At 38.1% G+C, this 23,688-nt stretch overlaps 1 protein-coding gene across 1 annotated transcript; it reads left to right on the plus strand.

Annotated features, from left to right (window-relative positions):
- The first annotated feature begins 362 nt into the window (after positions 1-362).
- Positions 363-13,702, plus strand: LOC137233607 (uncharacterized). The gene is made up of 2 exons (XM_067756762.1): positions 363-797; positions 13,343-13,702. The coding sequence occupies exons 1-2, from the start codon at positions 363-365 to the stop codon at positions 13,700-13,702; spliced, it is 795 nt and encodes a 264-aa protein (XP_067612863.1).
- Positions 13,703-23,688: the final 9,986 nt, after the last annotated feature.

Below are 23,688 nucleotides of genomic sequence, written 5' to 3' on the forward strand. Positions count from 1 at the left end.
ACCATTAAAGCCAACATGAAGGGCAACTAACGTACATACATACATCAGCATAAATTTATAGAACAAACATTTACATATCCACATACATATGCATATATGCCAGCGGCAGCAACCAAAAAGGAAATGAGCAGAATCGCAGCTTAAATCTTAACTTCCTTAATGTATTCAACGTTGATTTGAGTAAAATCACACAAACACCCTGCCACTTCTTGAATCCTTCAGTTAAGTTAAGATCCAGTGCGGCGCAAGCGGTTGAGAAACTCTATCACATTCATAGGTTATTTACAACATTCAATTTAAGTTCATACAACTCTCGTTAGGCCACAGGCCACCAAAAAAGAACACGCCAAACAATTTCAAAAATGTTCGACACAAAATGGTTGCCTGCCGCGTGTGGCAGTTTGGCGCCAGCTCTAATACCTCCCGCTCATATGTTGGTGTTGGCCTACTTTTGGCAAAACTATTCACGTTATGTTGATAAACATTTTTGTACATGCTCCTGCTGGGATACGATATTCAAGGGGCCATATGAATCGGGTATTGCATCGTATAAGCATCTTTACTTCAATGTCACACAAAATTCATTCAAAATGTGGTTGTTAACTGTATTTGCTGTTATTGCACTTTATGAATGCATTAAACAGTTGTTTGCATTGATATTGCAACAACGTTGCCGTTATTCAATGTTGCTGCTATTTTCATTGTCGATATTCTCACACTACTATGCCTGGTGGGCGTACATGAATTATTACAACGATGATTATTACCAACAATGGAACCATCAGCTGTTCTTTACGGTGAGTATGCCTATTATTATGTATTTACATATGTGCATGTGTGTGTGTGTGTTTTAGAAAAAAGTTAGCCGCTTTAAACAATTCTATGATGATTTAAACTCAACTAAAAACGTTTAGTCTTTATTTAATGTCCTATTATTTCGCATTCCATTTAGTTCATTTAGTGACTCATTATTACAAGGACTCTTTCTTGACAATTTGTTACAATCTAAGTCCTCAATACATAACCCTTCCAAAGACTTTACTCGACTCTGCGCCAAATATGAGCCAAATCGGACATCATTTCATCTATTCATATATGTATTATGTGTTCCAAATATAGACCAAATCGGACCACAAATACGATTTTTTTAATATCTCGATCTATGCGCCACCTAGCGGCGATTTTTTTTTTCATATTTCGCTTTCTATTCATGTATGTATTATGTGTTCCAAATATGCACCAAATCGGACCACAAATACGAGTTTTTTTTAATATCTCGATCCTTGCCCACCTAGCGGCGATTTTTTTCATAAGTCTCTTTCTATTATTATATGTGTTATGCCTTCCAAATATGAGCCAAATCGGACCACAAATACGATTTTTTGAAATATTTCGATCCATGCGCCACCTATCGGAGTCTTTTTTCTTATTATTGCATTGTCATCGGGTTCTGAACTATATTCCAAGTTTCAAACTTGTAACTTATCGGGAAGTTACTTAAATGTCAATTACAAAATTCGTGCCGGCCATTCAAGCTAAACAAAACCGTTTAAAAACATAGCAAACTATTAAACTGCAATGGTAACTTAACAACAATTCCAGTTACTTTAATACAATTCAGTAAAAAATACACAGTAAGTGTCAAGGTTTCATGTCCCTGCTCGGTCGCCACATATCTAAGCACTGTGGTTTGAAGAAGGGGTGGTTTTTTTAAACAGTTTTGTGCGTCAGATGTGAGAGTGGACAGGAAACGCCTGTTGCAAGGAGTGCAACATCAAGTTTTTACTAAACTAGCGTTTAGCTACATGTAAAAAGTGGTCCTCCTTCCCCTAGCACTCTCTATCCATTCGTCGTCTAATTTTTCTTCTATTTCTCTTATTCTCTTTGAACCATTTACTTCTCATCCTCCTTCTTCCCCCGACGCCCGAACCTATTCCCTACTTTCATTACCATTCTCCCTCTCACTCCTTCTTAGTCATTACTCATCGCCCATAGGAGTATTACGGGTTTCAAGCATTAAAAACCACTGCCACGATGAGTAATGTCGCGCCGCCTCGTTAAAGAAGGCCGCTGCCTATACGACCCCAATGCATTGCGACGCAAAAAGGAAAGAGATATGCCTCGTTGTAAGAATAGAACGTAAAAATCTGGATAATGGAACGTTTCTTTACTGCAGAAAATGTTCGATGCTGCTGCTAACTGACGAAGAAGGTAACGAACTCGTTACCCTAATACCTAAGAAAGAAATATACTTTTCACCGACTGGGCATCGGGCATCTAATATCGGGTTGACCGCAAACTCGGAGAAGACGAATGTGCCCTTGTTTAGAGAAAAACTTATAACGTCCCCAATTGGACTAGACCTAAGCTAAGAAGCGTGCATCTGTAAAAGAAGCCTTGTACAAAATATCTAGAAATCATTGTAGACAGTAAGTTGTCGTAGAAGCTCAACGTGAAAGAGGTAAATGAAAGGTGAAATGCCTCGACGGCACTTTATGCTTATATAAGATAGCTGGGATGCCCTCCCTCTCCCTCATTGGGTATTTACAGCGATCGTGAAGTGTATTATATACTATGGAATCTGTGTTTGGTGGGCAGACAAAAACAAAAATAATATACCTCTAGAAATTGGACTGGGTATGCAGGCTATCAATGTTTATCATCAAGGGAGCCCTGAAAACAACCGCTGCACTATGTGCACTTCTGCACAACTCACCTGCATTCCTGACGGCGAAAAATAAAGCATTATCAACCACAACGAGCTGCAATGATTCGGGCAGCTTGAGCTCAAACAATGCGGCCATAGGAATATTGCCTCATGAATTATTGGACGAACAGACTATCTGATCACCTTCTTCGATGAGGCTCTAAGGGGTGGACGGTTGGCTGCTTAAATGACGATACACGTGTACGACGTTGGTTCAATACAGTGCTTTCAGGTGAAAAAGGCAGCTGTATTGAGTCCCTGGCATATGGGATAAAATTGAAATGAAAAAGCGGAGGAGGTAGTTAAAAAAGGTGCATCCTTCGAAGCTTATACCGAAGCCGTCTCAATCAAAGGTGTAGGCATTTATTCGACGGTAGGCTCATGATGGGTATTGTGACCGAACACTGCCTTCTAACATCACGTGCTTAGAAATTAGGCCTCGTCGTTAATACTAAAATCTAGGAATTGCGGGCTATTGGAAGAAATGAGCACGTTCTATGTTCGTGTCCTGCGCTCGCGAGCTCAAGGCCCAGCTACATGTGGTATTTGCCAGATGAACAGAGTTATTTTATAACATAAGTCCTGGTACCTGATAGTCATTTTCTGGTGACAATATCGATACCTTCAGTCTATGTATTGCCTTAATTGACCGCAGCATCTTCGTTTTGCGGAACAGCTGTCGCCTTATCCGTCTAATGTCGTATTGTTTTTATTTTTAAACGGTTTTATTTAGGTTGACTTGACAGGCTGCACGGCCGGCCGGCCAGCGCGAATTTTGTAATTAAAATTTAAGTAACTTGCCGATAAGCTACGAGCTTGAAACTTGGAATATAGTTCAGAACCCGATGGCAATGCAATAATATGAAAAAACTCGCCGCTAGGTGGAGCATGGATCGAGATATTCACAAAAATCGTATTTGTGGTCCGATTTGGTTCATATTTGGAACACATAATACATACATGAATAGAAAGTGACCTATGAAAAAAATTGCCGCTAGGTGGCGCAAGGATCGAGATATTCACAAAAATCGTATTTGTGGTCCGATTTGGCTCATATTTGAAACACATAATACATATAAGAATAGAAAGCGCCCTATGAAAAAAAATCGCCGCTAGGTGGCGCAAGGATCGAGATATTCACAAATATCGTATTTGTGGTCCGATTTGGTTCGTATTTGGAACACATAATACATACAAGAATAGAAAGCGACATATGAAAAAAATCGCCGCTAGGTGGCGCAAGGATCGAGATATTCACAAAAATCGTATTTTTGGTCCGATTTGTTTCATAATACATACAAGAATAGAAAGTGACATATGAAAAAAAATCGCCGCTAGGTGGCGCAAGGATCGAGATATTCACAAAAATCGTATTTTTGGTCCAATTTGGTTCATAATACATACAAGAATAGAAAGCGACATTGAAAAAAAATCGCCGCTAGGTGGCGTATGGATGGAGATATTCCAAAAATCGTATTTGTGGTCCGATTTGGCTCATATTTGGAAATTATATTTGACACACAGAAATAGAAACCGCTTTAGTAAAAAAAATTCACGCTAGGTGTAGCAAAAATTGAGATATTCAAAAAACTCGTACTTGTCTGTCCGATTTGGCTCTTTGAACAAATATTATATACAGTCCGGTAGAAGTGACATCAAAATACTTTGGAGCACATAAGTTCAAATTTTGCTAGTGAAATTTCTGTAAAAAACTCATTTCATTTCATATTTGGAACACATAATAGATACATGAATAGAAAGCGATCTATGAAAAAAATTGCCGCTAGGTGGCGCAAGGATCGAGATATTAACAAAAATCGTATTTGTGGTCCGATTTGGCTCATATTTGGAAATCATATTTCACACACAGAAATAGAAACCGCTTTAGTAAAAAAAATTCACGCTAGGTGTCGCAAAAATTGAGATATTCAAAAAACTCGTACTTGTCTGTCCGATTTGGCTCTTTGAACAAATATTATATACAGTCCGGTAGAAGTGACATCAAAATACTTTGGAGCACATAAGTTCAAATTTTGCTAGTGAAACTTCTGTAAAAAATTCATTTCCCGGTAGAAGAGACGTCAGAATACTTTGGAGCACATAAATTCAAATTTTGCTAGTGAAATTTCAGTATAATGAAATAAGTAAAAAAAAAAATTTTAGTTAAACGGTTTTATTGAAAGCAATACTTACATTAAGTAGTATTAATACTAAAAGATTGAAAATAATTAGGTAGCTCCTAGGTACTAGTCATCACACTCCTCATCAATCTAGGGCGTTGATCAGGCAATTAAATAAAAGCGTTGGACGCGTCAAAATTCTATTGATAGTCATAAGTAAGACCAACTGAATCTTAATCAGGTTATGCTACGCCTCACATTTTCAGAAATTTCACGCACCCAACGCTTTTATTTAATTTTCTGATCAACGCCCTAGATTGATGAGGAGTGTGATGACTAGTACCTAGGATCTACCTAATTATTTTCTATCTTTTAGTATTATTACTACTTAATGTAAGTATCGTTTTCAATAAAACCGTTTAACTTAAACATTTTTTTAATTATTTTATTTGTACTGGGCTTCCCATTTCGACAAGCAACTCAGACAACGGAGAAATTTTTGTCGTAGCGTTTTTCACCACCCACGACTGCTTAGCTCGTCACTAGATAAGACATTGGTGCCTTGAAGTCAATATAACAATCTATAAATAAGTTATCATGAACGTTACACTTTTATTAAATTTAGTTAATATAAGTATAAACCTAATTTTAAAATTTGTAAATGCTATCGTTAACAGCGAAAGCAAAATTAATTGGCAATAATTCTTTGGATAAACGATTTTCATGTAAGGATGTACATGTTCAAAGTGACCCTGCAGAGAATCACACTAGCTCCGAACTAGCGCTGACCTATAGCACTAAATGCCGGTACTAGTTCTTATTATATCCCCTCTACGTGCTTTTAACTGACGCTTTTAGCTTTGGGACTTGTTACGAAATAGCAATCGTACCAGCTTTTCAAACCTTTTAAACTCGTTGTTAACTGATTCAGCCGTAGGTGGCCTCGTAATAGGCGCATCTTTTGATTAACCAATTTATATACATATAGTTCAGATTTCAGCGTTGCTTGCCCTGCATATTAATCGTTCCCGAGATGGTCGGGCTAGTACCTTAATGGTGCTTGTTACCGGAACGTACCGGCTCTATATCCAGCAAAGGACCATCAACCTTTGGAGAGTGTCTCTATAGTTAATACAACAACAACAACAACAACAACAGCCCTTGGTAGTCCTAGAGCTGCTCGTCATCTTTACGACGTTATTACCATATGCACATTGTATAAACTCATTCTCGATTTTTTTCTTGGTGTTAAGATGCCCCAGCATGGCTCGATAAGGAGTATCCAAGTCTGAAATCTCTGATGGTTTCAAATAGTCTGGAGAGTATCTTCCCAGTGGTACGGGAGCTGGTAGTATTTGCTCACATATGTAAGTAATTTGCCTCACACGTATACGCTTAACAAGAAAACGAAATTACTTTGGAGTGATCTATAAATTACGTGACGAGCCCAGGAAGGTAGGGAGTCACATTTTATCACAGGGGCAAGGGGGTCGTGAACTTCGCCACGTGACGCTAAATATTTTATTATCTCCTTAAGTATTGAAACTTTTAAGTACGATTTCTTTCTTTACTAATTTATCTACCACAGAAGCGTACGGGCCAGAAATACGAGTACATTAACGCTTCTGCCTTCTTCACTTTGACGCTTAGCCCAGCCATAAGATAGCAATGGCGTTCTGGATGTTTCCGAAAAATATATCTAGAAGATTGCAAATCTTCACGTCTACGGGGCATTATATGTTTGTTATCGATTACTTTTAGACGAGTTATCGATTTGCTATCGAAAAGTTATCGAATGTTAATCAAAAAGTTAATGATATGATATCAACTGTTTTTGATATGTTATCGAAAATCAATCGCCATGTGTGTTACTGATTTGTTATCAGCGTTTTGTCGAACATTTATCGATTTGTTATCAAAAAGTTATCGAAAAGTTATAGATTATGTATCGAAAAGTTATCGATGTGATATCAAGAAGGTATCGATATGTTATCAAAAAGTTATAGATTTTTTTGGAGGCGCCACTAATTTTCTATTGGCGTGTTATTAACGTGTTGTTGAAAAGTTATCGAATTCTTATCGAAGAGTTACGGTTTAGTTAACGACGACTCATTGGTTTCTTATAGAGCAGAAACCGATAAAACTTCGATACAAAATCGATAGCACATATGTAATCCGTCGATAACAAATCGGTTATTCGACGATAACTATTCGCTGCCGATAATAAGATGATAGTAAAACAATAGCTTGTTGGTATCGACTGGTACGGGTAGGTTAGGTTAGGTTGCAAGGGCTGAGCTGAACACTATGGTAACAGCTCACTACTTAGGCCACCAATGGGCCCATTGTAATACCCTATACGGTCTCAAAAGAGGACCCCTACCCTGCCTAAAGCGGGTCAAACCACCTCGTGGAAATTATAAATTTTGCCAGAGCCTTTACTTCATAGCAAGAGACCTCAGCGAGGACATGTAGAAAAGGTTTACCAAGGATAGCCATCCTACGCCTACTAAGCGCTAGACAGTGACAGAGAAGGTGCTGGACACTCTCTTCCTCTTCTGTACATCTGCAGCTGCGACAATAGTCGAAGGTCATTACCCCCATTCTAGCACCGTGCGTGCCTATTAAGCAATGCCCTGTTAGAACCCTTATCAGGGACGATAGAGCTGATTTGTTTAAAATCAGAAGCGCTTCTGTGCGCTCCTTGTCATATGAGGGCCAGGTTTGTCTGGATGTCTCACACGATGATATGGCTGACCATAGCCCATTTGCGATTCTTATAGTGCTTGTGTTCACACGAAGCCTGAAAGTGGCCATGGGTATGCCTACCGAATCATTTCCCGGAAGGATATCGTCGGTGGTGCCTCTTCTGACCAGCTCGTCTGCCCTGCAATTGCCTTCGATATCCCTGTGCCCAGGTACCCATATAAGGCTGATACTGAAGTGCTGAGCCATCTCGTTAAGAGATCTGCGGCATTCAGTGGCCGACTTTGCGTTGTCGACGAATGAGTCCAGGGTAGTGGTGGGTAATGACTCTATTTTTTGAGTGTTAACACAGTAGCACAGGCACACTTTGCAGTGTTAACACATTGTGTTAACACAATTGTGTTATAACTGATTATCGAAAGTCGATATGAGTGTAGGCACAATATCAGAGCACAGTACTGTGTTACTTACCTCTAACGCCACGTTTGACGCCATGTAGAAGAGTAAAGCATGGCAACATTTATCTTCTTTAATACTCCAATTTTTCAAAGTCATATCATCTGATCAAGAGGATAGTAAGTGCCCCTATGGACACCATTTTTTTATGAAAAAATCAAAATAAAATAAAAATTATGAGAGCGCAGTGAGAATTTTAAAATCTTTTTAAATGTCATTATCCTCTCACCGGTTTTATCTTGTAATATTTGTATCATGTGTATAAATAAGTTTTGAGTGAACTGTCAATGGAAAGCAATACAATCAACACACACGCACAATGGACTATGTATGTATGTGCACTTACGATCTGAGTGTCATTCTCTGTGCTATAGAGCGTGTTACTGTGTTATGAGCATTTACCAGTTTGGTGTGCGTGTGCGTGCCGCGCATTACTGAGTGTTAACACTATAACACAGCACAGTGCTGTGTTACTCAGCCTTAGTCCAGGGCCTTTAAGGCGGCCTGGCTGTCTGAGAAAATAAACACCCGTTTACCATCCTTAGGCATAGACCCTAGATGGTTCATAGCCCTGTGTATCGCCAGCATTTCCGCTTGGTAAACACTACAGTAATCTGGTAGGTGAAAAGAGACCTCTAGACCCAGATCCGGCGAAAAGAGGCCTGCTCCCACCTTCCCGTCAAGCTTAGAACCATCCGTGAATATGTTGATGGCATCCGGTACCGTATGTTGTCTGGTATTCCAGTCCTGTCGCGATGGTATATATATACTATAATTTTTAACGAAGACGTTATTTGGCGTGCAGTAGTCAGTGCGCACCGGTATTGGGACTGGAGCGCTCGTGCACAGGATTGTTGCGTGTCCACTAGATCCATTTGACCAGAGACCTGTTTCCCTTATGCGTAGAGCGGCGATGACCGCTATTTCCTTCGCCACCAGGTCAAGAGGTGGAAGGTATAGCATTGTGTTGAGTGCTTCAGATGGAGTGGAGCAGAGAGCCCCGGTGATGCAGAGCTCCGAACTCCGTTGCACCTTTTGAAGCGTCTTAAGATAGGTAGTTTTAGCTAGTGCAGGCCACCAGACCAAGGCACCATAAAGAAGAATCGGGCGCACAATGGCTGTATAAATCCAGTATGTCACCTTGGGGGAGAATCCCCAGGAGGTGCCAATTGCCCTCTTGCAGGTGAACAGCGCTGCTGCTGCCTTCTTGCATCGCTCCAGTATATGGTCACTCCATAATAGCTTCCTATCCAGAATTATTCCCAAATACTTGACTCGATCGCTAAACGCTAAAAACGTACCCCCAATTCTTGGCGGTGTTAGATTTGGTACCTTATACCTCCTCGTGAAGAGGACAAGCGTACGGGTAAGACACCGAAAAAACTCGAAATTCTTTTTTTCTGTTAGAGTTACCTCTGCTGTGGTTTAAGTTCAACCCCTGGGAGAGCTCCAGTAAATTTTAAAACATTAGGCTTATAGACGTACACATAGAATTTCACGAGTAAGTACTTCGTACTCACGGCTTTTTTCCATAAAGAGACTAGTTGTGTTGGGGAACTCAATGTAGAGCCCACCTTACTATCCTTAGCATTACAGTACTCATTTTTTTCCATTTCTTCTTCAATCAATATACATTTGCAATGTTCTAAAGAAAACTCTGTTGGAAACCACTCATAAATGTTTTAAAATTTTCAAGCCACAAAAGAGCATCTCTTGTGTTGACATATTAAATTATTGAGCTATTAATTATCTCATTACGGAGTCTGTATACTTTGCATGTATGCATGCATGTATGTATGTACGAGAGCAATGTATTAATGAGCCTCATTTAATATAACAAAATTATATTTATGTCAATATGCTTTACAAGTATAGGCTGACGATAGCAGCCTTTAGTGCTGCTTATTTCTGCGCATTGAAGAATCTGGGCTACAGGCGAATCCGGTTTCGTACTTGACATAACTTAGGGCCAGATTATGTATGGCGCCGTGACACTTTGCATTGCAATAGCTCACATTCACAGTCACCACTTTATAATACCAAACATTTTATAAAGTCATTCAGGTTTACTCGCACTCACTGAAGTGATTGAATGTTCTTATATGATACGAATTTTGTTTCAGACGAGGAAAATTACTCCTCGAGTTATACATAAGGCACACTTTAATCTTCGGTGACGATACGCTTATGCGAATGAAAGATGACGCTACGGCCAAGAAAGTGTTTCTATCGGAACCCGCCTATGGAAACAGAGGTAGAGGGTGACCCCCACTCTGCTGGAAGGACCAGATGGAAAACGATTTAAAATCCCTCGGTGTGACCAATTGGCGCCCGTTGGCAGAGAAAAGAAGTGACTGGCGCGCCTCATTGGACGGCCATAACCGTTTAAACGGTTAAACGCCAATTAAGTAAGTAAGATACGCTCATTTAATAAAATATGGACTTCAATCGATTTTTTTCCCATCTCTCAAAAACTCTTTTTCCTCTTATAAAGTTGATATCGAATCTTTTAGAACTGAATTTCTGTTCCTATTATACGGATTTTTCCCACTTCGATCCTTTTAGAACTGAGCGTTCCTTTCTAAGACTCCTTTCGAAATCATTTTAAGACCCGATGTAAGCCTTTTTTAAAGAAACCGGGTTTTCCGATTCTAGTTCCTCACTATAACCTCACAAAGATTTTTCAGTTTTATTAATTAGATAAATTAGTAACGTATTGAGTACTCATTAATTACTTATTTTACATTACATATGTACATTACAGGAGTACAACCGCCGCCATCCTTCAAGCAATTTCAATAAGTAGGTTATAGCGTGTCTTATTTAAACTTTCGTACTTCTACTACCAGAGCTGCTCAACCCTTATACACTTACAGCACTTCTGTTTTTGTTTTACCCTGAAGAATAGGCACAGATAATACACCCAGCTGGTTAGGGGGCTTAGAATATACCCGAGGTAGGTATGCCTGTCGTAAGGCGCGACTTAAATACCAAATTGATTCAAGGGCTCGTCAGCGCAACATATAACTTCTCCAACCCAATTGTCAACCTCACCTACCCGTGGCGAATCATTTTTCATTAGCAGCCGAGGCTCCGACGACCCGAAGTTCCTTATGGATATAGGCAGTGGAAGGGCGGTATGGCGTAGAAGGTTGCAGATACAAATTCACACTTTGAATATAAAAAAATTTCATAGCACTCCCATATGCCTAACATATAAATTCAATTCATATGAAAGTGCCTGAATTTCATATGAAAGTGCAAAGAAAAAACAGTTCCATATGAAGGCAAGGCACTTCGCTATGATATTCAAATTTGCACTAACAAATTAACTACAGAAAATTTTTCAACAGCCCCGTGTATTACAAACCGTTAAATGTACTCTGGTCAGCGCTTCCTACATGAGACACATCAAGTCTACTTTTTCCTTACCATGGTAAAGACGCGCTGACATTCTTTTGATTATATTGTCCAGCACTAAGTAGAAGGTGTTTGGCTACACTCGGGCAACCGTTTTCAATGACCTTGCTGACGTTCTGCGACTATAAAAAAGGATGATAGTTAAATTTATCGCCACCACAAAGTTTTTCTCGCTATAAAAGATGATACAGTAAGCGTGGCAGACTGTTTAGGGTATCACAAAGGGGCCCATTATCGGCCGGCTCATTTCTTTCTACCTAACCTAGGGCAGCTCACTAAATAAACAATTTTCCATTCCAATTATATGTAATAATTGGTGTGGTTTGCGGGATCGGGTCTCTTGTCATTTGTGCAGAACATACATAGACCAACCTTTCCAGCCCAATCAAAAAACGAGATCGCCAAAGTTTAATTAAATAAGGGTTAATTAAATTCATTACACTTGTTTTTTTTTAATCGAGGGTTGCTTAAATATAGGCCGGAAAGTTTGGGCTAGCCTAAGAGACCTCTTAACTTTCAATGTGAACGCCTAAGCTGGTTCGTCCATACTTCGCATATGAGTTGATGCTCGTTCTAGACCAATTCTGAACCCCCACGTTTTAACAGTTCACCCAGATGTATTTCGTTTTTGGTGACTTGGCATTTTTTTAAAACGTGAACGTTATAATTGTTGCTGTTGGTTTTATAGCGATAAAGGCACTTCTCTGAAGATTTGGGCAAGTGTCATCGATGTTGGTGGTACATTTCCGGATATAAACTCGGTACGTTTCGGTAACAATAACCATTAAGTTACAAGTCTGCCCATTTCGGCAACGATTTGATATGACCACATTGAACCTTCTGGGCCATACCGCCCCCATAATGTAGAACTTGGGGTCGGAAACAGGATTCGCCACGGTTAGGAGAGGTTTGCAAATGGGTTAAAGAAGCTATAAATTACGCTGGCAGCCCGCTGAAAGGGTTGCCTACACAGCCCTTTGAATGATTAGTGTTCAAATTTATGAAACCTTGATAACAAATCGATAGCTCGTCTATGTCTTGTCGATAACACACCTAAAAAAAACCTTGTTTTGCGTTGATTTGATGTCTCATTTCGCTCACATCAACTCTACCACTTGAATTATTCACAAATGATGCAACTGTGTAGACTACACTTATTCTTACATTCTGTATTCCCCCACATCGTGAGCAATTAAATAAATACAAAAATGCAAGGCGCGATAACCTCCGAAAAGATTTTAGGCCGAGCTTCTCTTCCAATTTGCGTCGTGCTCCTTTTTAGTTTTTCCTACAAATTGGCGGGACGAGACCTACTTGTTTTGTGCCGACTCCGAAAGACATCTGCAAGGCAGATGAGTTTTCACTGAGAGGTTTTCATGGCAGAAATACACTCGGAGTGCTTGCCAAACACTGCCGAGGGGCGACCCCGCTTAAACAAATTTTCTTCTAATTGAAAAAACTTTTTTCTAAATTTTGATGATGCTTTGCCCAGGGCGCGAAACCCAGGATTTCGGTGTGGATCGCGGAGCACGCTACCATCACACCACGGCGGCCGCCATATGTATTTAGTTATTGATATTAGAGAAATTGTAAAGTTTACAAACGGCGATGGTTACCCCCGCTGCTCGCTTTGCAATTGGTCTCTAAGTGTTGCCTTTTTGTTGTTATTCACCCTTTCGTACATACCAATAATATATGCTTTTTTTTAAACCTCATTGTGTGGAATAATTATAGGCGCGCTCCAAGAGGTTAGTAACATTGGATTTATATCATTGGTTTTTTAAGCAGTACTTCCGCTGTTCACTATTAATATTGATGTACATATTTATACAACAAATACATTTAAAGCATCTTCTCTTTTGTCTAGAATTTAAGTATTTTATATTATCAAATTAAATAAAAATAATTCTTTATATGTATGTCCTGATTTTAGGTAACTGAATTTATATCTTCCGTAATGGTCATGCATTTGGCTAACACTACAAATTCTGTTACATCGAAAAAAGTCTTCTGCATAGTTGGCATTGCTATTCTACATATAACGGCGAGTAGTTTTGATCAATTCTTTTTGAATGTTGTACGTGGCGAAGGTTATGCTCATCAAATTGTACGTGATATTGGTTTTATGATACCCGACATCCTACAATTAATCATACCACTGTGGCTCTTTCGACAAACACGCAAAGAATCATATACGACGCGTCCTTTCTATCGCGATCGAAACCTACACAAAGACATTGTAGCAATGCTATTCTTTGTGTTGGCACTATTTGTGGTATGTACGATTTTGTGAGATCAAATTTTGCAATATTTACAAATGATAAATAGCGAAGAGGAGGCACGTGCAACAAGACGTATGAATTTATTAGCTCGGCTATACTTCAATGTGTAAAAAGGTAAATTAATTCGATTTTATGTTAAACATACATATGTATGAGTACGCGGAATCACATTGTATTGCAAAGCAAAGATGGAGAGATTCAAGAGTACATGTGGCGTTTGTAGTGGTGCATGCCGCGGTTGTCTGAGGTTGCGGCTAAAATTTTGTATGGCGTGTAAGTTTAGTTTTAGTTTAATATTTAGAAAAAATAGACGAAATTACGAAATACAAAATTTAGAATATACGTAAATGCATATACTTATAGATATTTATACATATATACATACACATACATATACATATGTAGACTAGTGCAGTTGAAAGAAAAATATTTGATAGTTGTTACTTTCCTCTCTAATCGTGTGATAACTAATTGTATATTTTATTTAGAGATCTAAAAGATTAGTTTAATTATTTGTAGTGCGTGTTTCGTTTTTATTAAGTGAGAAAAAATACCTATTTAGTAAGCATCCTAGATGCATACATGCTTATATAACTTAGTCCGAGTATAACTAATGCAGACACGACCAAATCCCAATCAAATATGAACGGAGATAATAACTACAATTTTCGAGAGGGATTCAAGGGGTTTATAAGCGCAATACAAAGTTTTATAACTTCAAAGCTTCCGCAACGCCATTGTCAATCTCACCTATGCGAGGGGAATGCTGTTGCAAAGATGAATATTTATAACATACACATGTTTAGCAGGCGAGACTCTGGCGATCCCAAGTTCCCCATGGAACAAGAGGGTGGAGAGGGCGGTATGGCCTAGAAGGTTTAATGTGGTCATAAAAATCATTCCCGAGATGGTCGGGCTAGCACCTTAATAACGCTATGTTACCGAAACGTACCGGATCTATATCCTACAAAGGATAACACCCCCCAAAGGCTTCGGGGAGTTTCTTTATCGTTAATACAACAACAACAACAACAATTTTTGAGACCCATATATAAATATGTTCTACTATTTCTTACAATTTGTCTAGAGTGTGCCTTTTTAGTCTTTGTACAGAGAAAAAACATTGATTATGCCTTGTCGGAACTCTGAAAGCCGGGGCCATGAATTACACCCCGAAGCCATACGGTCTTATTTTGGCGAAAAATCATCGAAAGCTGGTTTATTCTTTGTAGAGTATTTTGCCATTTCCTTGACTCCTAGCCGTATAAAACATCCCAAAGAGGCATATCTCAAAAACCATTCCATTCGCACAGAAAATGCATTATTACTACAATGCAGCCACCCATTTTCTTCTTCTTGTAGCAGTGTCTCGCCCCAATCAATAGGTGTTCTAACGGAAGTCCAAGGAAACTTGCAATTTTAATAGGGTAGGCTGAAGAGACATGGGTGTTAGAGGCTTTTGTTTTACATTGAAATTGATAAGTTGGTTGGTGTCATGTAGACACACATAACAATCAGGACCTTCATTGCGCATGTGAGTCTTGTTTCTGGATAAGTGAGAGTTTCACCAATTGCGGAAGCCAGATCGAAGTTGTGCAAGAGTGACGCGCGTCACCCGAGTAAGTCTGCTATGCATTACTGTGAATTGAACTCTAAGAACAAAACCCGCCAGACATTTATCGACTTAAGACTTTAGGGGCTCTTTTTGGTTGAGGCTGGGGGCGTGTTTACGCTTATTTCATTCATACTGCTGTATTTCTGTGTGTCGGATTTCTTCGTAGTATTGCCTGGTCGCAGGCTGACTGAGAATAATACCTTAAGGTGTTCAAAGAAAGTACCAGCTCCAACTTTGCACTCCATTTTTAACCCGTAGGTGCAAAGCCGCCAGTGTCTGGCAAGTACTCCGAGTGTATTTCTGCCATGAAAAGCTTCTCAGTGAAAACACATCTGCCTTGCAGATGCCGTTCGGAGTCGACATAGAACAAGTAGGTCCCGTCCCGCAAATTTGTGGGCCAGACTAAAAGGAGCACGACGCAGTTTGGAAGGGAATCTAGGCCTAAAATCTCTTCGGAGGTTATAGCGCCTTACATTGATTTTTTTTTTAGGTGCAAAGCCCACTTGGTTGTTTCTGGCATACTCCCTGCAGTCCCTTCTTGAGAAGAGCGTCAAGTTGGAGTCCTCTTAAGGTCGTATGGCAATTTCATGGCTATATTCCCACACAAAATACAAGTTAGGACTCCACTACCTCGTGTTCCAACTTTAAACCTCAAGCAGTCTTGTAGGCGAACAGGTTTCATTCAGTGTTGTGTATGACGGGCCAGAAGTGCCTTAACATTTAGTACGCATCTGTTGTACATACCCTTCGTAGTCCATCCCCTTGGAAAATACTAGTCAAGTGAGAAAGGCTAAGAGTGAGTTGTTCAAAGAAACTACCAGCTCCAATTTTACCCCAGCGCGTTAGGGGTTAGAATATACCCGCAGTAGGTATGCCTGTCGTAAGAGGCGACTAAAATACCAAATAGATTCAAGGGGTTGTGTATCGCAACCCTTTCCAGGTGTTGCCAGCGCAATATATGGCTTCTCCAACCCAATTGTCAACCTGACCTATCCGTGGCGATTCCTGTTTGATTAACAGCTGAGGCTCTGGCGACCCCGAAGTCCTCATGGATCTAGGGGGTGGGATGGTGGTATGGCCTAGCAGTTCGCGAGATGGTCCGGCTTGGTAACGTCGATAACACTCCCCAAGGCCTTCGGGGAGTGTTCTTATCGCTACAACAATAACAACAACAACAACCAGCTTCAATTTCGCATTCCATTTTTTAACCCGTAGGTGCAAAGCCCATTCGGTAGTTTCTAGCACACTTTGTCTCTCCCTGCAGTCCCTTTTTGAAAAGAGCTTCAACTTGGAGTCCTCTTAAGATCGTATGGCAATTTTATGGCTATACTCCCACCAAGAATACAGTTTAGGATGCCACTACCTAGTTTTCCAACAGTCAAACTAAAGGAGTCTTTTAGACAAGCAGGTTTCAGTGTTGTGTATGTGCTGTTTAAGGATAACATTTAGTACTCTGTTGAACATAACCTTAGTAGTCCATCCCCTTGGAAAATACTAGTCATTTCATAAAGGCTGATTGAGAGTGAGACCTTAAGTTGTTCAAAGAAATTACCAGCTCCAATTTCGTATTCCATTTTTTTACCCGTACGTGCAGAGTCCACTTGGTACTTTCTGGCACACTTTGTCTCTCCGTGCAGTCTCTTCTTGAGAAGAGCATCCATTTGGAGTCTTCTGAAGATCGTGGGTCAATCTCATAGAGATATTCCCACCAAGAACACAGTTTAGGATTTCACTATCTTGTGTACCAACAGTCAAACTAAAGGAGTCTTGTAGACAAGAAGGTATCAATGTTAAGTATGGAGGGTTGTACATAACCTCAGTAATACATCCACAAATTGACGGTGAAGTATTCCCTGGTTTTGTGACAGTAAACCTGAATTCCTTTATGAAATGTGTCATATTATAAAGTGGTGACAGTGAATGTGAGTTACTGCGAGACAAAATGCCACGGCGTCATACAAAATCTGGCCCGAAATAGTGTTCTCTGTGCGTACCATAATCATAAGCATGATGATGATGGTAGGCAGTATCTTCTAACTCTTGCTTTTCTTCTTCTTTTCCTTCTTCTTCTTATTCTTGTATTAAGACACTCTCTGAAAGTTTTGGGGAGTGTTATCGATGTTTATGGTCCTTTGCCGAATACAAATCAGTACGTTACGGTAACAAGCACCATTAAGATACTATCCTGTCTGTTTTGGGAATGATCACATAGATTCTTCTAGACGCCTCTTTCTCAGATATAAAGTAGCGATATATACTTGAATTTCTCACAAAACATAACGAAAAACCGATAATAACCAACAGTATTGACAACTCTCAGAAGAAAACAAAAATCACGGGTTAGTACAGTTCTTAAAAAAATTAGTACTGCTAAAAACAATATGTCACATGAACAAATAAAAAAATTTCAAAATACATACATATAACATATTTTTACAATAATAATATAGTAGAATAATAAAAAAATAAATGCAACACATAGAATTAAAATTACTTATTGAATAAGAATAAGAATAACTTATTGAATTCCGGAAAAAGTATGTTGCATGTTATGTAAGCTGACGATAATTTTGAGAATTGAGTACATATCGACAGCAACTTACATAAATATGAACATATATATATGTAAACGAATATCGAAATATATATATAGTTGCGAGCACAAAAATAGCAGTGAAAATTTTTTTAAATTTCGTCAACTAAATTTTTTTTTTATTTACGATTATTTAAGAAAATTTTCTATAAACTTTTGTAACTGAAACTATGCAAATCAATCTCAAAAACGTTTTCGAAAAAATTGGAAAATTTTTGAAAATTTCACATTTTTCGAATTATTCATTTGAAGTTTTTAGAGTTTTTAAGTATGCAGTTTTGTAGTCCAGTAAATTTTAGTCTAACAAAGTGCAGGTTTATAAAGGTTCCTAAAAGCTCGCTATGATTTTTAACAATTTTTTCTTATTATACTCAGCGTGCTTTGCAAACAAAGTATATTAACTTTGATTGGATAACGGTTGGTTGTACAGGTATAAAGGAATCGAGATAGATATAGACTTCCATATAGCAAAATCATGAGTATTGAAAAAAAATTTGATTGAGCCATGTCCGTCCGTCCATCCGTCCGTCCGTTAACACGATAACTTGAGTAAATATTGAGATATCTTCACCAAATTTGGTACACGAGCTTATCTGGACCCAGAATAGATTGGTATTGAAAATGAGCGAAATCGGATGTAAACCACGCCCACTTTTTATACACAAAAAACCTGACAATTTAGTAAATAATACACCTAGGATGTTGAAATTTGACATGACTGATATAGAGACTCTTGATAAAAATTTGGAAAAATTTTTTAAAATGGGCGTGGCACCGCAAATATTACAAATAAATATATTACAAATATTATTACTCATAAACCAAAAATCGTTAAATCTATCGTAACAAAATTCGGCAGAGAGGTTGCCTTTATTATATGGAATGCCTTAAAGAAAAATTAACGAAATCGGTTAAGGACCACGCCCACTTTTATATAAAAGATTTTTAAAAGGGTTGTGGGCGAACAAAATAAGCTATATCTTTGCAAAAAAGAGCCTTATATCAATGGTATTTCATTTCCCAATTGGATTTATAACAATAAATAGGAAAAACTTTAAATTTAAAAAATGGGCGTGGCACCGCCCCTTTTATGACTAAGCAATTTTTAATGTTTCGGGAGCTATAACTCGAAGAAAAATTAACGGATGGTAATAAAATTGGGTACACAAAATTTCCCTATAGCAGGAAATATTTCTAGAAAAAATGGACGAGATCGGTCAAGACTACATCCACTTTTATATAAAAGATTTTTAAAGGGGTCGTCGACGAAAATAATAAGCTATATCTTAGCGAAAAAGAGCTTTGTATCGATAGAATTTTACATTCTAATTTGGACTATAACATTAAATTGAAAAAACAAAAATTTTTGAAAATGGGTGTGGCACCGCCCCTTTTATGACTAAGGCGCAAGAGTACCAATTCCAAAGACGGGGTTAGGTTCGAAGCCTCTCTGAAGTAAGTGAACGAGGGAAAATCCCTCCGCAAGGAGCGAGATTTTGGGGCAAAAACCTAGGATCTTTCCGAAATGGCCAAAACGTTAATTTCCTTAAATACATACAAACAAAACCTTTCCTAAGTATTTTTGTTAAATAGAAAAATTAAGAAAAGTAAGTAAAAGTGATCGGCGTAAACCTCTACTTGGTATGGCAGAAAATCTAAAACCATTTTCGAAAACAAAAGTGTAAAAAAGGCGCATATTGAGAAACTATAGCTGCACTTTGTTAGATTAAAATTGATGGCGCTACAAAACTGCATAATGAGAAAAAAATCTGAAAATTTCAAATAACAAATTCAAGATTTTCGTGAAATTTTATATAATTTTCGAAATTTTTCATAAACGTTTTGAAGATTGGTTTGCATAGTTTCATTTAGAAATTTCATGAGAGTTTTTTTTCTACATTACCAAAAATAGAAAAAAAGAATTTAGTTGATTAGATTAAATAAAAAGTAACACACCACATCAAATTTAAGACTTTTTTGCAAAAGAGTAAAATTGGTATTTTTCAGAAACCTTTTTCTTATAGAAAACTACCATAGTTATTCTGTTGAAAAACTGTTTTGCTGTGTTTAGTGTAATTTGGAAGGAAGGTCGCAAATCGAAAAAACAGATTTAAGTCAAAAAAAAAATATTTATATAAAAATAAAAGTTAAACTTAAAAAAAATTACGTTAACAAAAAGCTCTTCCCCAATACTTCCGATATTTTTAGATTTATTTTTAGATGCATATTTAAAAATTAATAAATAGAATCTAGCTTAGACTTAGATTTTTTTGTAATCCCAAATATTTTAGTCAAACTTGAAGACAGTTTTCAAAGTTGATAATAAAAAGGGTAAGATGTAGAGATCAAATTTATTGCAGCCTATATGCCTTATATAGCACATGAGACGTATCGGCATTGATGCGATGTGTTGTGTAGCGATAATTCCTCTAAGCATTATGATCTGCCACTGAAGTTTAGAGAATAGAAACTGGATTATGGTCGAGCCACAATGAAGTTCTTCACATAGATGCGTTTAACGCAATATTATGCATGCCAGTAACATCGTCACAATCACGCAAGATGTTGCGTTTGTATAAATAAAATAAATAAATAAATGTAAGGCGCGATAACCTCCGAAGAGATCTAATGCCGAGGTTCTCTTCCAATTTGCGTCGTGCTCCTCTTGATTTTTCCCTAAAATTGGCCGGACGGGACCTACATGTTTTATGCCGACTCCGAACGGCATCTGCAAGGCAGATGAGTTTTCACTGAGAGCTTTTCATGGCAGAAATACACTCGAAGCGCTTGCCAAGCATTGCCGAGGGGCGACCCCGCTTAGAAAAATTTTCTTCTAATTGAAAAACTTTTTTTTTAATTTTGATGTTGCTTTGCCCGGGGTGCGCACCCAGGGCATACGGTGTGGTAGGCGGAGCACGCTACCATCACACCACGGTGGCCGCCGGTTGCGTTTGTAAATATAAAGAAATTTCAGACTTGTCAATGCAGTTTATTTCGCCTAGCCCATTCACATACAAAATTTGGCGAAGCAATGTTATAAATATTCCCACTATACAAGAAAAATACATGCTAACATATTTTGTGTCCTATTCGCTTGTGAAATTGCAGTTTTTAACTGTGGAAAATGCAAGAAAAGTACCAACGAATGGGAAAAATAGTTTCACTTGCAAAGTGTGAAAACACCCTTAGCCAAAGCAAATATCAAATTCTTCTTCCTATGCTTTGCTTGCAACAGAAGTTGGGAATTGGCTATTTTTTCATGTCAGATGGCGCCAGTGTCGCTCGATCTGCCGTTCTCCATAATAATACGTGCATTCTACTCATTTTGCATAAGGCAGCGTTAAACGCATTTATATGAAAAACTGCTTATGTGACGGGGCTTTTAGAAAAGATGCATGCATCACTCTGTGTTCAAAACATGCAAGGAGTTTCTAGTATCGAACATTTTTTCAACAATATTTCATCAAGCTTTTATTGGAAACATACATTTCATACTCCTTTTATGACTAGCATTTTCCAGCGATCTTATTATTTTTTAAGCTTAAGTGCGCCTAGTTACAACTATTGGGCGCTTTCAGCAAATACAACTGTTGATCAATCGTTGAGTGTTACTTTTCTGAACGCAACGTTGAGTGTTTTTGATCCACTAAACGGTTGGGCTTTTACGTCAAATTACTGAGCAATACTCTTCTACAGCACTTCATCAAGAAATGTTCTGGAATGTCAAGAAGTTTCGGAAAAACTTCGCTCAGACCGGACCATACATCTATACCGGATTCTCGCCGGTCATAAAGGGATACAAGGTAACGAAAAGGCCGATGAGTTGACAAAAGAGGATGCGACATTCGCTGAATCAGCGAGAGACTTCCCAATCTGTTTGGGAGCCAGGAGTTGCATATGATCCACATTAAGCAGGAAAGGCGTGGATAAAAGCGCGGGGCTGCAAAAATTCTGAGATCATGTGCAAATCCTACGATATAAGACTCACAAAGTGGCTGGACACTACCTTCTGGCATCAGTAACAGCAGGTGTAGGAAGTGCGAACTGCAGGAAGAAACGGTTGAGCACGTTCTGTATGCGTGTCCCGCGCTTGCCAGATCAAGGCTCCAGCGGTTAGAGGCAGCAGAGTTGCCAGATCTCGAGGCAGGAATTAAGATAGGTCCTAGAAAACGTCTAGCATTTGGAAAGAGGAAGGAGTTGTTCTATAACATAAGTCCTGGCACATAATTGGGGCTCTTCAGTTTGGTCGTCAAACAAATTCTGGTTACACTATGGACAAATTCAGTCTATATCAGTTCTTTATTGGCCGGCCTGTTTAACTTACCTAAGTAGCATAACATACATTTACCTAACTGAGCATACATTTTTTTCTCTACATTTACTCAGCATGTTTATTCGGCTGTCTGACAGGTCGTTGACATTTTAAAGTGTTAGTTATTATTAGAAATTTTCATCTTAATATTATAATGAAGTGTGGTAAATAATTAAAGAAGTGCTTTTCCTCAAAAATGTAAGCATAAATTATTTAATTTGGCAGTTAGCTCAACTCTCCGTTCATAAAACTAAATTTCTTTCACTCAACTGAAGGAAACATGTCTGCAATTGTTTGCAACATATTGTGACGAATATTGGCATCATTACGCTGATACTAAATAAATAAAGGCACAACAACAATAAAGCAAGTTACCACTCTTGTGTACATCAAATCAATCATCATTTACACACATACATAAAAAGCAACGAAGAGATAACTCACACACAGATGTAGTCATCAGCCGAAGTTGTTCTCACACATACATACGCATATATGTAGCTCAATTACCAAGCAGGAGATACAGTAGAATGCGAAACGTCTAGACTTTAGTAGAAATATGTGAATGACGCGGCGGAGAGTATTAAAGCAGCGCAAGCTGAGTAGTCAATAATCAGTTTGATTTAAACACGCAATGAGTTGTGAAGTATAAGTGTTATTGTGAAGTACTCTCAAAGTAGTCTAATAAAGACTTCGAACGTTAGCTGAAGGTTTCAAATAAGCGGAATTTCCCTAAATTCGTTACAATATCAATAAATCTTGTGTTCGCTGAAAGCGTTTTTAGCTGTACGCTAACTGGCTTTAAGTTCATTCATGTTTTCATGCAGCTGAAGCCTCGTATGCAGCCCTTCATTCAAAAAATAAATGCTCGGCATCAAAACGTACAACTTTCGTAAATTGGCGTCTAATACGCATCAGTGACGAAACGCCTTGTGTGCATTGTGCGTAATTGCAGCACCAAGGCTAATATAAGCTGAAAATGAGAGAACATCGTCCTTTGGTGAACACAAAATAAATATTATTATTATTTAACTTACTGTAAATTAATTGAAAAATAGCTGTAGTAGAAGTGACCGAGCACAAATAAATAATTAGTACACTCACAAGTTCAAAAAAGCATTATATATATGTACTTTTTTAATATAAATAATACAAAGCGTAATTAAAACCATTTTAATTCACAAGCAGAACAAGAAAACCATTTTATTAAAGTTAAAATTAGATTGTAGATTTCATTAATTTAATCATACTATTTTTCTACAGATTTTTATACAAGTATACGTTAAAATACTTACGTACATATATGTAATAATATATAAAACATACAAAAACATACATATATACATACAAAGACACCAATATAATATACATACAGCAGCAAACAAAAAAATAGCAGGCTCAATTTTTATCAAATTTTGTCAAATTCTTTTTTATTTTCGATATTTTAAAAAGCTTTTATGAATTTTTTAACTAAGCT

This window comes from Eurosta solidaginis, chromosome 5 (genome assembly GCF_040869045.1).
Source record: "Eurosta solidaginis isolate ZX-2024a chromosome 5, ASM4086904v1, whole genome shotgun sequence".
Lineage (NCBI taxonomy): Eukaryota > Metazoa > Arthropoda > Insecta > Diptera > Tephritidae > Eurosta > Eurosta solidaginis.